The sequence below is a fragment of the Pteronotus mesoamericanus genome, unplaced genomic scaffold (assembly GCF_021234165.1).
Source record: "Pteronotus mesoamericanus isolate MK-2021 breed Mesoamerican mustached bat unplaced genomic scaffold, CSHL_Meso_final scaffold_54, whole genome shotgun sequence".
Classification (NCBI taxonomy): domain Eukaryota; kingdom Metazoa; phylum Chordata; class Mammalia; order Chiroptera; family Mormoopidae; genus Pteronotus; species Pteronotus mesoamericanus.
Window position 1 is genome coordinate 34,119,711 of NW_026555321.1, and position 12,007 is coordinate 34,131,717.

The following is a 12,007-nucleotide window of genomic DNA, read 5'->3' on the forward strand; positions in this document are numbered from 1 at the left end:
GGTAGTTTAGGACAAAGCTGGCTTAGCGCTGCTTATCACTACGCACTGACATCCTTCACAAGGAGAGCCCCTGACCATAAGACAAGTGAGAAAGCATCTTCTGGTTCTGACCAGTCCAGGTGAGGAAGGCAGCAAGTCTTACCCACTCATCTCAATAAAGCCGTGCTGCCTCCATTAACATTATCCATCCAACTAGAAAAGGGTCCTGGTGGCCACCGATAAACCAAGTCCCAAGCACCATCAAGTCCCTCTGCTTATCTGTCATCTCCACACTTGCCATGAACATACATCTGCCAAGTCAACAATGGCAAGGTACCTGGCAACATGTCACCTGCTGAATGCAGAAGTGAGAACCACAGCTTGAAGTGCCCTCTTTCTTAGAAAGGAATGTTGAGAAGGCATTGCGGTAGCCAGGTCTAAAGCTATCCAGGTTAGGTAGGCCCTTCTGATCTGCTAGCAACAGAAACCTTGTTTATATAAACAAAAATTCAGTAAGTAGCTGAGCTACGTCCCATACCCCCTGTATTTTGCAGTCTGTATGAAACCAATAAGCATTTGAATATCTAATATGTCAGTGAACAGTAGTAGTAGTTTATTCCATACAGAAATAAGTTTTTCTTTAAAACAATGGCATTTTAGCTGAAGAAGTAACCTAAGAGGAAAATTGAACCTTGTGGCGAAAAATCAGACTGTGCTAGGGCAGTTTTGATTTCTGTTCATAGTAAGGCAACAAGCACATTTGTTTTCATGTAGACATGTAGTTGCAGTGTGGAGGTGGATGAGTAGAAGCGTACATGCACCAGGTGCCAAGCTGCAGAGAGGGAGCAGAGCTGTTAAAAATGAAAACACTGAAGACTGAAACACATTGAGACTAAGTGTTTAGAGCAATAATGAATAAGGGGAGATTTCTGTTTCATTATTTACTTTGTAGCACATACTGTAAACTGGACTTCTCAGATTCCCTCCCTCAGAATAGTGCACAGAATTTCCCCTTTGGAAATGTACATTTGTTCTCCAAGTCCCTGGTCTCTGCTTTAGTTTGTTTCTCTTTAACTAGACAGCTTTATTTCAGGAAATAATTTCTTTGTTACCAAAGTTTTAAGATAATTTGACTATATTTGGCATTAAATAAAATGTAGTAACAATGTTCCCTCATACCAGAATAGTTTAGTTGTCTATTTTCATTAATTGAGGTTTTTACTACTGCTCCTTGCCTTCACACATACATTTTTGCATTGCCAAGGATGGGTTTTCCAAGTATAATTGCTACCCATGATATCACTATTTCTTTATCAGTGGTCTCTTTTGGATCATTTAAAATGATGATTTGTTTGCATTTTTGTTCCTTTCAAATGTTTCATTTCCTTAAGTTAACTTTGCTTTGGATTAGCATCACTGCTAAAACTTTGGGGTGTATTTCCAATATAGGCTCAGGTTGAGTGAAATCTTTGCCTGCTAAGATACATTAATTTCTAGAGCTGTGCTGTCCAATAGTGGCCACACCAGAGATGGCTATTTAAATTTAAACTCTTCGAAATGAAGTAAATTTAAAATGGTCTTTCCTCATTAAGTGGCCATATTTCACGTGCTAAATAGCCATATATGGCTAGACTATTTCCAGCATTGCAGAAAGTTCTGCTGGACAGATTTTGTCTGGATAAGGTTTTTAGATTCCTCTTTGGGACCTTTGAGGGCTGGGCCATCAGAAACCCCAATGTTTGGAGGTACATGAATCTCCTCCTGTGGTTCAGCAAATATCTAGTCAAATTATTTATGGTGTCTTGAAGCAGTGTTTATACAAATTCAAAAGAACTAAATCAGTTCTTCAAAATCTTTTGGATTGATTATGAGATAAAGGCTCTATTTCATTTATCCTTGTTGTAGACACCAAAACAACGGTAACGACAAAACTGAAAACTTTTTCAAGGGAAAGGCACCCAATAAATTCCAAGTGGAATTATTATTGTGACTGATAAAGATAATAAGATATTTGGATTTTTGAGTTAGTAGACAAGGCCTCTACCTGGGCAGCCTTCTTTGAGCTCAGGTTACTCCTGCCTTTATGCACAACACTACAAACAATAATACATTTCACAGCATATTTAACTAAAGAGTCTGCCAAAACACATCATTATATTCTTTATATGAGGAAGCCAAAAGAGTAATTACTATGTTGGAATTATGACATGCCACTCACATTCTAAGAAGCAGCAGCAAAGAGAAACCAGCATGGATTTGGGAGTCAGATCTATGTTCCAGTCCAGCCTCTGCTGCTAACTAGATGTGTGACTTTGTTAACATCACTTGATCTTGTTAAGCCTAGGTTTCTTCAGTAGAATGCGGATAATAACCCCCACTCTACACAAGAGTAAGTAAGATAGTCCACAAACAGCATTCTACATAATGCCCATTGCAAAAGATAGTCGATGTATTATTATTAGTAGTAGTAGTATTAGTAGTATTGTTAGTATTAGCATTTTTACAATGATTATCATACCCCAAACAGCTTCAACAGGGACAGAACCTACCTAATCATTAAAGTTTAAAAATGGTAGAAATGTTGTTTCAAACTAATTATTTTTAAGTACTGTAGTAGTGAATTAATTGCCCAAATTAAAAAATTCTAATTTGGTCATTTTTTTCAATATATATAGACTTTTGACCATATTTTCTGCTTATAGGTTTTGGGCTTATCCCTATGTCTGTGTGTGTGTGTATGTGTACAGATATAAATGTCAAACTGTCATTGAGATGTCTCCAGGATAAGGGTTTTGTGAAATGCCAATCTGACAAGGGGTTCTAGAATAAAACTCTACAGAAGTATAAATATGCAGGTATATTGATTAATACAAGTATACATATAAATAGACACATATGTATGCTTGTGGAAATATTTCTTTTTGTGAATTCATTCCATTTTCTTCCTGGCGTTCAGTATGATTTTAACTACATCATATCTATATCATAAAACATGCTAAAATGTACTTTTGAACAAATGTTTTTGTCTTTCAGGAATGGAAGGAAATTAATGTTTTATTGATCAACTTTTATAAATGTATGATATTTTATGACACTTATGACATAGATATTATTATTTCAATTTTATGGATGAAAATATAGAGCTTTAGAAGAGTTCAGTGATCCTCAAAGTCACACAACTGTTAAGTGGAGTGGCTTAGATTTGAACCCAGGTCTGTCTCAACCCAGAGTCTCTTCCTACATCACATAAAATACCACAACAATGCTCCATCCAGTTTTCCTCCTTTCAATTGACAACTTGCTCTGAAAACCCAGGACAGAGCCTGCGTATCCATTCTGCCCACTCTGGTTATCCCTTCTCTTGGAGTGATGCTTTTCCTTTCTCTTTCCTTGTCCTAGAATCTCTTCAACTGAAAAGTCAAAGTGAAGGCCACTATGTTTTTAATGAGATTTTGCTACCTTGTCTACATAATTTCAAAGTGTTTCATAATATCCACTCAACTAACTATTTAGAAATGGAGATGGGCCATATCACAGATCTCTGTATAATATTTGTCAGAATCAAACTCCATGCCTCCTAGTTTTTAAAGATCTCTCTCTTACTGCAGAGCATAAAGGATTACTTCAGAATGTTTAGAATAGGAACTCTTTTTGCCTGGCAATAAACTTTTGGCTACAACAAATTTGGCTCATAACTGAAAAGGGTATGCCATGGAATACTAAACAAAACCTGGAATCCGCCTCCACTTCAAAAACAGGAAGTTCCATGAATACTCGTATCTCCCTTGTTCTCTATGAAATTGATCAAAATATTTCTAGAAAACAAATCCCAAACCCAAGTCTCATTTTTAATCTGAAATTTACTCTTACCAGCAATGTTAATAATATTAGCAATTCTATGCAGTTAACCTCTGGATAATTTTTTTTATGCCCATCTTCTTTGGGGCCACTTTCAGGGTTGAAGAAAAGCTGCCCCGAGGTTGCAGGTGTGCCATGTAGCATATCAAATCTGGCATTCAACCCTTAATTCCACCCTTAAGATTTAGTTTTTTGTCGAATGGAACTCTTCTGCAGTGATGGGTAGATGACTTTCCCCCACGGGGATGCCATTGCCGATGGCGTCTGGGCCTGTGTGCTTGGATAAAAATTGGCCAATGTTTTTGATTCTAGAAGGCTTGCTTAGTAAAGAACTGTAACTTTCTCCACACCCATATTCTGGTGGAAAGAAGTTATGATTCCAAAATTCTTAAATATTCTAATTTAATTCCTACTGCTGAAGTCAATCAGCTATTGAAGTTTTCTTAACAGAAAATTGTCTTCCTAACAGGAAAGGGGTAACAAAGGTACTTTTGTCATTGGGAGGGTTTGGGACCAAAGGACAAGGAACAAGGGGAGGTTTCCCATTTCTGAAACAGTGCCTCTAAAAGCTTCTTTCCAACATGGCAAATAAATAAATAAATAAATAAACAGATAAATAAAAGGTGGCAAGAATAAGGCAGAACTCTTAAGCACACATGTTAGCATTCATCTAGGCAACCCAGTCAGTAAGACAAAAATCGTTACAGTATTTCTTCAAAGAAAGCCAAGCACACACCACAATTCTGAGACCTTCCTGATGCGGGGTGGGAATATGAAAGAAAGGAGAGTTACTTACTGTTTGGGTCTACGTTTTCACAGAGTTCTGTCTTTGCCTCACCGTTGGGTCTGTCACTAGGTTTGTGTGACAGCCGTGATGACATGGTGGCTGCTGTGACTACTGCCTTGAAGCTTCGCTTCCGTTTCTGGACATTGAGTTCAGGGTGGAAAATGATGATGTACACTTTCGGCATGTATAGCATCCCCAGCGCCACTGATGCACTTAGGTTCATGGAGATTGTTAGTGTGGTAGTTTGTATGTAGAGCTAGGAGACACAACACACAAGACACTATTACAAATAAAATGACCGCAGAGGGAGTTTGAACACTTAACGTGATGTAAGGAGTGACTATGGCTAGGAAAGAAAGCATTGCAATCTCCACAGGTTTCTGATTAAAAAAAACAAAACAAAACAAGACAGAATGACTCTGGACATTTATTGGAGAGTTTATGCATATATTTATTGTTTGAATGCCATTGGGAGAATCCAGGTGTGTGCTTGCCCTGGAAAAGTCTCCTACAGAGATGATCAGGGTAGATCTAGAATCACATTTGAAGTTATCTTTAATCAAAACTGAATGCAAAGATGTGAAGATCATAGAAGTTTGTAACCTTGAATTGACTAAGGAAAATTTTTTTATCCTCCAAGCCTATACAAAATGATTAATACTATATGCTCTCTTGATACACAGAGGCTTTGGGACCTTATTTGAAAAGTCATTATGTCTCTTGTATAGTTTTTCAAAGGGATTCACCTTTACCATACCTACAAAGTAGTAAGTTGAGCTTCCCTGGAAAGTAGGCCCTTCTTGCTTAATCCTGATTTTAAGAACACCAGTGGCAAGGGATCAGAATCTAGAGATGTCTTGTTCAATATTATTACATTGACAAATTGCTGATAGGGTGCAAAATTTCCTTCTGACATTTGTGGTTATTTGTGGTTTGGGTGGTGCCCATAGCTGTTCTTGTTTCCCTTTGCTTCTTTGAGAATTCAGTAGAGCAACCACCCACTGTTTAATGTGTTAAATCACTGGCTTGCCTAAATTTCAGAAGATGATGGTTGAAGGGTAAAGTGAATTATCAGATCAGTGAGGAAAAAACTACAGATAACTTTCTTGGTCTAGTTGTGTTTATGAAGTTCCATGTCATGATCTAGCACCATCCCCTGCAGTACATTTAGGTATATTTGTGTTTTACATGACTTGTAAAGGCTAGATTAAATGTGAGGTGATGGATGTGTTGACTAACTTGATTGTGGTCATTATTATGCAATATATATTAAATCATCATATATACCTTAACAAATCATATTATATAACCTGAATATATACAATTTTTATTTGTTGATCATACCTAAATAAGGCTAAAAATAAAAAGACAGGTGGATAGATAAATAAATTTAAAATATATTTTTAAAAAAGAGTGACTAGCTATCTTGGCCTTCCATGTCAGTGGAAAGCCTAGTTCCTTGAGAATGTATTGGTAATGGTTTTCCACAACTATGCCTTTGCACTGATCTGAGGATACAGTCCCCATCTTTAATGGATTCTACAAGGCCCCCATCTACTTTTGCAGACTAATGCTGTCCCCAGAGCATGATCTATAGGGGTACTCTTGCAGGTCTTGAAGATGCCGAGCTCACTCAACCACAGATCCTCCATACTTGCAAACATGCACTTTTACTTTATGCTTGTTTTCCTCTGTTTAGAATGTTTCTCCTGTGCTTCTTAGAACATCCACTCAGGCTGCCTCAAGTCTAGGCCAGCTCCTTAACTTACATACCCTCAAAAATACTGTTTTCTTTCAATCATTCGTTCCTATTTGTAATTATAGTCCCACTATCCTGGTCATTTGACCTTCTGTCTCCCTGACTAGGCCATAGGTTCTACAAAGGCAGGAACCTATGTCTGTTGTGCATCTTTGTATCTGTGGTGCTGGCAAACAGTAGGCACTTAATAGATATGCGATGAACGAGCTCATGTGTGTGTATGACAGACACTTTTCTCTAGCTGTGACTGGGTGGTCAAACAGCCTTTCTCTAAATATACCACAAGAATTTCCATCAGACCTACTGGCTGCCTGGACCTTTCTGATCTTATTTCTTCAAACTGAGGCCCAAGTGAAAACAAATGAAAACAGACATTGCCATCTCATCTGGAAGGAATACAATTTTCCAGCAAACATTAATTGAATTTGTATGTCTCTGAATGGTTTAAAGGAGCTGCCAGCTACTAACTGTATGGTACGTACAAATATAAGCCAGGAAGACAAAACAATATTGAATTAGCATTCCTTTTGACTGTGAATTAGACTATCTTTTAAGAGCTCATCTTTTCCTATTAGGATATCTTTAGACTTTCAACTCCATTCTACCCTGCCAGCCTACACTGTTCATGGTCACCAGGCTTTGTGAACCTGGGTGATGTTGCCTCCTTCCCTCATGTCCATGTGACCACTGCTGTCACCCTGCTAATGAGAGCTTTGCAAGTGTGGATCAGCCAGTCCCAGAAAGGAGGGGTGACAGACACCTGGGGTCTTGGGTATTGTTTCTTTTTCTCTGCTCATAAACAAATTTTGCAGTTGAAAAATCATTCACGGTTTATTTTTGTTTTGTTTATTATTTATATACAGCTATAGATTATATATGTATATATGCTTATGTATGTATGTGTGTGTGTGTGCATATATTTCTTAACAAAAACTACTTAGCATTGTAAGACTGAAAAAGCTATGATGTTCATTTTATGTAGTGTTTCATTTCATTATTCTCAAACTGGAGCCCACTGAGACTGATATTTTCTTTTGAAAATTTTGCAGTCTCTGGTGACACTTCAGAAGTATGTGAAAATCAGCATGAATGTATTGACCAAATTCCTACCCCCCCCCCAAATCCTCTTTACATAAAACCTAGTGGTTAAAAATGAAAAATTTAGCTCTGGTTGGGTGGCTCAGTTGGTTGGAGCATCATCCTATACACCAAAAAGTTTGTGGGTTTGATTCCCAGTCAGGGCATGCAAGGGAGGCAACAGATTGATGTGTATCTCTCACATTGATGTCTCTCTCTCTCTCTCTTTCTCACCCTCCCTCCCTCCCTTCCTCCCTCCCTCCCTCTCTCAAATCAATAAATATATCCTTAGATGAGGATTTAAAAAAATGGGTTTAGAGATAGCTTCTCTGAGTTTAGCTCTGTTTTCTAATTCCATGACCTTTTATTAATTACTTTGTGTCTTTGTGCCTCAGCTTCTGCATCTATAAATGGGGTTCATAATGTTTGTATCTACCTCATGACACTGTCTTGAATTACTATGTATAAAGTGCTTAGGATAGAACCTAGCAGACTGTAAGCACAGCAAATCCTCACTTAATGTCATCACTAGGTTCTGTGACTAAGCAAAACAAAATATAATGTAATCAATTTTACCACAGGTTAATGGACATACACAAGAGTTAAGTCCTATGACATCTCATCAGTATTATAACAAAACATTGAATGAAATGCTATTATTTGAGGACATTCTATACTATAAAAATATTGTAAAATAAGTATAAAGATATGAAGGTTCCAGTCTACAGGAATCCCAGAGGTATTGGTCAACAGGGATCCAACCCCATTAAGGTTCAGGAGGGAAACTAAGTCACTGTTTCTTTGCTATTCAGGGGGAGGCTCACTGTTAAGTCAGAGTCTTTATCCCAGCATCTCCTTTAGTACATTCTTTTCGCAAGTTGCAACATATTTATTTTTAGCCTCATAGTTGTTCTGATGCTTTTTGTAAAAATGCATAACACTGTTTCATCTTGGGTCTTTCACACCATTTTATTTTATCTTCCTTATAATTTCTTAAGAGAAGTAAAGGCATTGGTGATTGTTATCAGACCCTTTTATCAGAGCAGAGGAGTCTTGCAGTGCTGTCCTGAGATCAAGCTTCTTCCCAGGGCCGGCCTTCAGATGAGCCTCATCCCCTTCTAGCTGTTGTCCCCTGTGGAGAAATATCTCCTCACCTTGGTCAACCCCCCATGGCCTAGGCTGCCATGGGGGATGTAGACTGCCTTGTAATTTCTGTGTATTTTGGCAATTAAGCCTTAATTTTATCATCAACTCAAATAGATTTCCAGAATCTAGTTTCCGCTACTTGGTTGAATGTGGCTTTCCTAACATTCATCATGTATAATCCAGTTTATATAACTAAAGAGCATTTAGGCAAGGGATTCAGAGTCAAGAGCTTTGCAAAACATTCTAGAACAGTAGTTTTCCTAAAGTCCAATGCATGGAATTCTTGGTTCTAAATATTTCTTCTCTTACTCTCTCTCTCTTTCTCTCTCTCTGTTTCCTTATTTATAAATGAAGATAACAATAGTTTCTACCTCATATGGTGATTTTTTGAAGATCTAATTAGTGTATGAAAAATGCTTAGTAGAATGCTATAAAATGTTAGTTGATAATATTTACTTTCTGCCTAATATTTTTCTATTCACTTGTTGGGGTGTAGATCTGAAGATAAGGCTTCCTCTGTACCCACTTTCATATATTTTAAACTTTTTATATATGTCTTACTGATTAACTGGGTTATAATGTCTAAAACAACATACCTATGCATATCTTATCTGATTGAAATGTACCAGCACATACACTATTAGAGTATATACACATGTATATACTTAATTCAATGCCAGGCAAAGCCCACCTGAATCTGTCCATGCATTTTCTCATCTTAGCCTAAAATTTCATTGTCCAATAAAATGTGAATTCATGCCACGAGATTCCAATGTTGTTTTGTAAGGAGTTGTAGCAGTTAGGGTTAGTTGAGTTCTCCTTGTCTAACTTTCAGTTGCTAAAATACTAAACAATCTGAAAACTTGTTAGATAGTATTCATGAGCAAACTTTGAAATTTGCCAATTCTTCTGTGTAAGTCTCAGAATCAGTTTAGTTGAAGATTATTTTGAGAGATTTCAAGGCAAGCTCTTACTAGTTACAATAGTAACAAGTTTTACTCTTTGAAAATCAGAATATTCTCATTACTGTCCAAAGAATAAAAACAAAAAGAAGAAAAATTTACAAGACACATAGATATATATAAAACCAGAACTATCAGGAAAAACCCAATTTCAGATCATTTGATTCATGAAAATAGCTTCATCATTGCTAGTGATGTCTTTAATAAGTATGTACTATATTGAGCATTTTTTCATATGTCTATAGATGACCATTATGTACTCTTTGGAGAAGTGTCTTTCAGATCCTTTGCCCATTTTTAAATTGGGTTGTTTGTCTTCCTGGTTGAGTCATATGAGTTCTTTATATATTTTAGAGATTAAACCCTTGTCCAATATATCATTGGCAAATATGTTCTCCCATATAGTCAGTTCCCTTTTCATTTTGATGATGGTTTCTTTAGCTTTGCGGAAGTTTTTTAATTTGATGTAGTCCCATTTATTTTTTCCTTTATTTTCCCTTGTACTAGGAGACATATTAGCAAAAATATTGCTATGTAGGATATCTGAAATTGTACTGCTTGTTTTCCTCTAGGACTTCTATGGTATCACAACTTATATTTATGTCTTTTATCTATTTTGAGTTTATCCTGGTGTACAGTGTAAGTTGGTGGGCTAGTTTCATTTTTTTTTTTTTTGCATGTACCAGTCCAGTTCTCCCAACACCATTTATTGAAAAGGCTGTTTTTACTCCATTTGTATGCCCTTGCCCCCTTTGTTAAATATTAATTAACCATAGAGACATGGGTTTATTTCTGCCCAACATCACCAGCCATCAGAGAGATGCAAATTAAAACCACAGTGAGACATCACATTACATCTATCAGAATGGCCATCATTAATAAATTACCAAACAAGTGCTAGTGGGGATGTGGAAAAAATGCAATCCTAGGGCACTGTTGGCGGGAATGCAGACTGCTGCAGCCACTGTGGAAAACAGAATGGAGGGTCTCCAAAATTCCTTTAGACCCCATGATTCCACTGTTGGGAATATACCATAGGAATTTCAAAACACCAATTCAAAAGAACTTAGGCACCCCTTTGTTCATAGGAGCTCTATTTTCAATAGCCAAGAGCTGAAAACAACCTAAGTGCCCATCAGTAGATGAGTGGATTAAAAAACTGGTATGTTTACACAATGGAATACTACGCAGCAGAAAGAAGGAACTCCTACCTTTTGTGACAGTATGGTTGGACCTGGAAACAATTATGCTAAGTGAAATAAGCCAGTTGGTAAAAGACAAATACCTTATGATCTCACTTATAAAAGGAATCTAATGAACAAAATAAACCAACAAGCAAAATAGAACTGGAGACATGGAAATGTGAAACAGACTGACAGTGGCCAGAGGGGAGGAGAAAGGTGGATAATGGTGGAAAGAAGGGGAAGGGATCAAAGAACATATAAGCATGGACATGGACGATGCGGTGGGGACTTTCCGTGTGAGCAGGATGGTGGGCTGGGCTGAGGAGGGCAAGGGGAGAAAAACTGGGACAACTGTAATAGAATAGCATTAATTTAAAAAAAGTGTGTACTACAAAAATGAACCAAAATATATTTACATTAATGAATGACCACATTTAATTGTATAAAAATTGATTGATTTGAGTTCTATTCTCAGATACGCTATGTGAGACACTGCACTTTTCCACTATCTGTGCATCCATGGACCTTTCCATTCACCATTTTTATTAAGATACTACTCAGTGAGTGCACCCACCTAGGTTTGGGGCACCCCACTGTGAAGTTGGTAGGTACGATTTGCTTTGAAAATGCAAATTCATCCCAACAAGAGTGATATATCAGGGAACAATTTGAGGACAACGCAAAGTTCATGTGTTGTCTGCACCTAGCTGAACCAAGCTTTGTCGGGATATACAACATGCACAAGCACTCTCATGCTTCAAACATCTGCCAGCCTCCCCCTTTTTACAATTTCACAATGAAACACAAGCAGCAATACTTTTGGCACCTGCTTCCATGAGCAAACTTCAGCTCTTTTTTTTTTAAGGTAAAGTGCCACACTTATGGTGATATTTATACATTTCTTAGCTATTTATCATGTATAAAACCATGCCACCATTTTTATTAGATTCCTATTATTTCTAAAAATATCACTGATGATATTTTTGAGTTTGTGTCCTTAAACCAGTTTTTCCCATAATTCCTGTGTTATTGAATGATATCTCATGGCATGGTGATTTTTAAAAATATACATTACATTATAGCAGAACTCACTGATTAGTAAACATGATTTCTACCACAAAATATGTGCTTGTTAAATTCTGGTTGAGCAAAAATGGCTAAACTTTAAGCAAGTATTAAGCATGAGAAATATTCTTGGCATTCAACATCGTTTTTTTTTTAAAAAAAGCTCTTAGTCTTTCATTGTTGTTGTCAG

General features: G+C 37.0%; 1 protein-coding gene across 1 annotated transcript in view; it reads right to left on the reverse strand.

The window, feature by feature from the left end:
- The window catches only part of GRM7 (glutamate metabotropic receptor 7), an 858,034-nt gene that overhangs the window by 52,711 nt on the left and 793,316 nt on the right, over positions 1 to 12,007 (reverse strand). Inside the window, exon 9 of the mRNA XM_054595612.1 lies at positions 4,634 to 4,880. Within this exon, the coding sequence (XP_054451587.1) occupies positions 4,634 to 4,880 (247 nt within the window). The remainder of the gene's footprint in view (positions 1 to 4,633; positions 4,881 to 12,007) is intronic.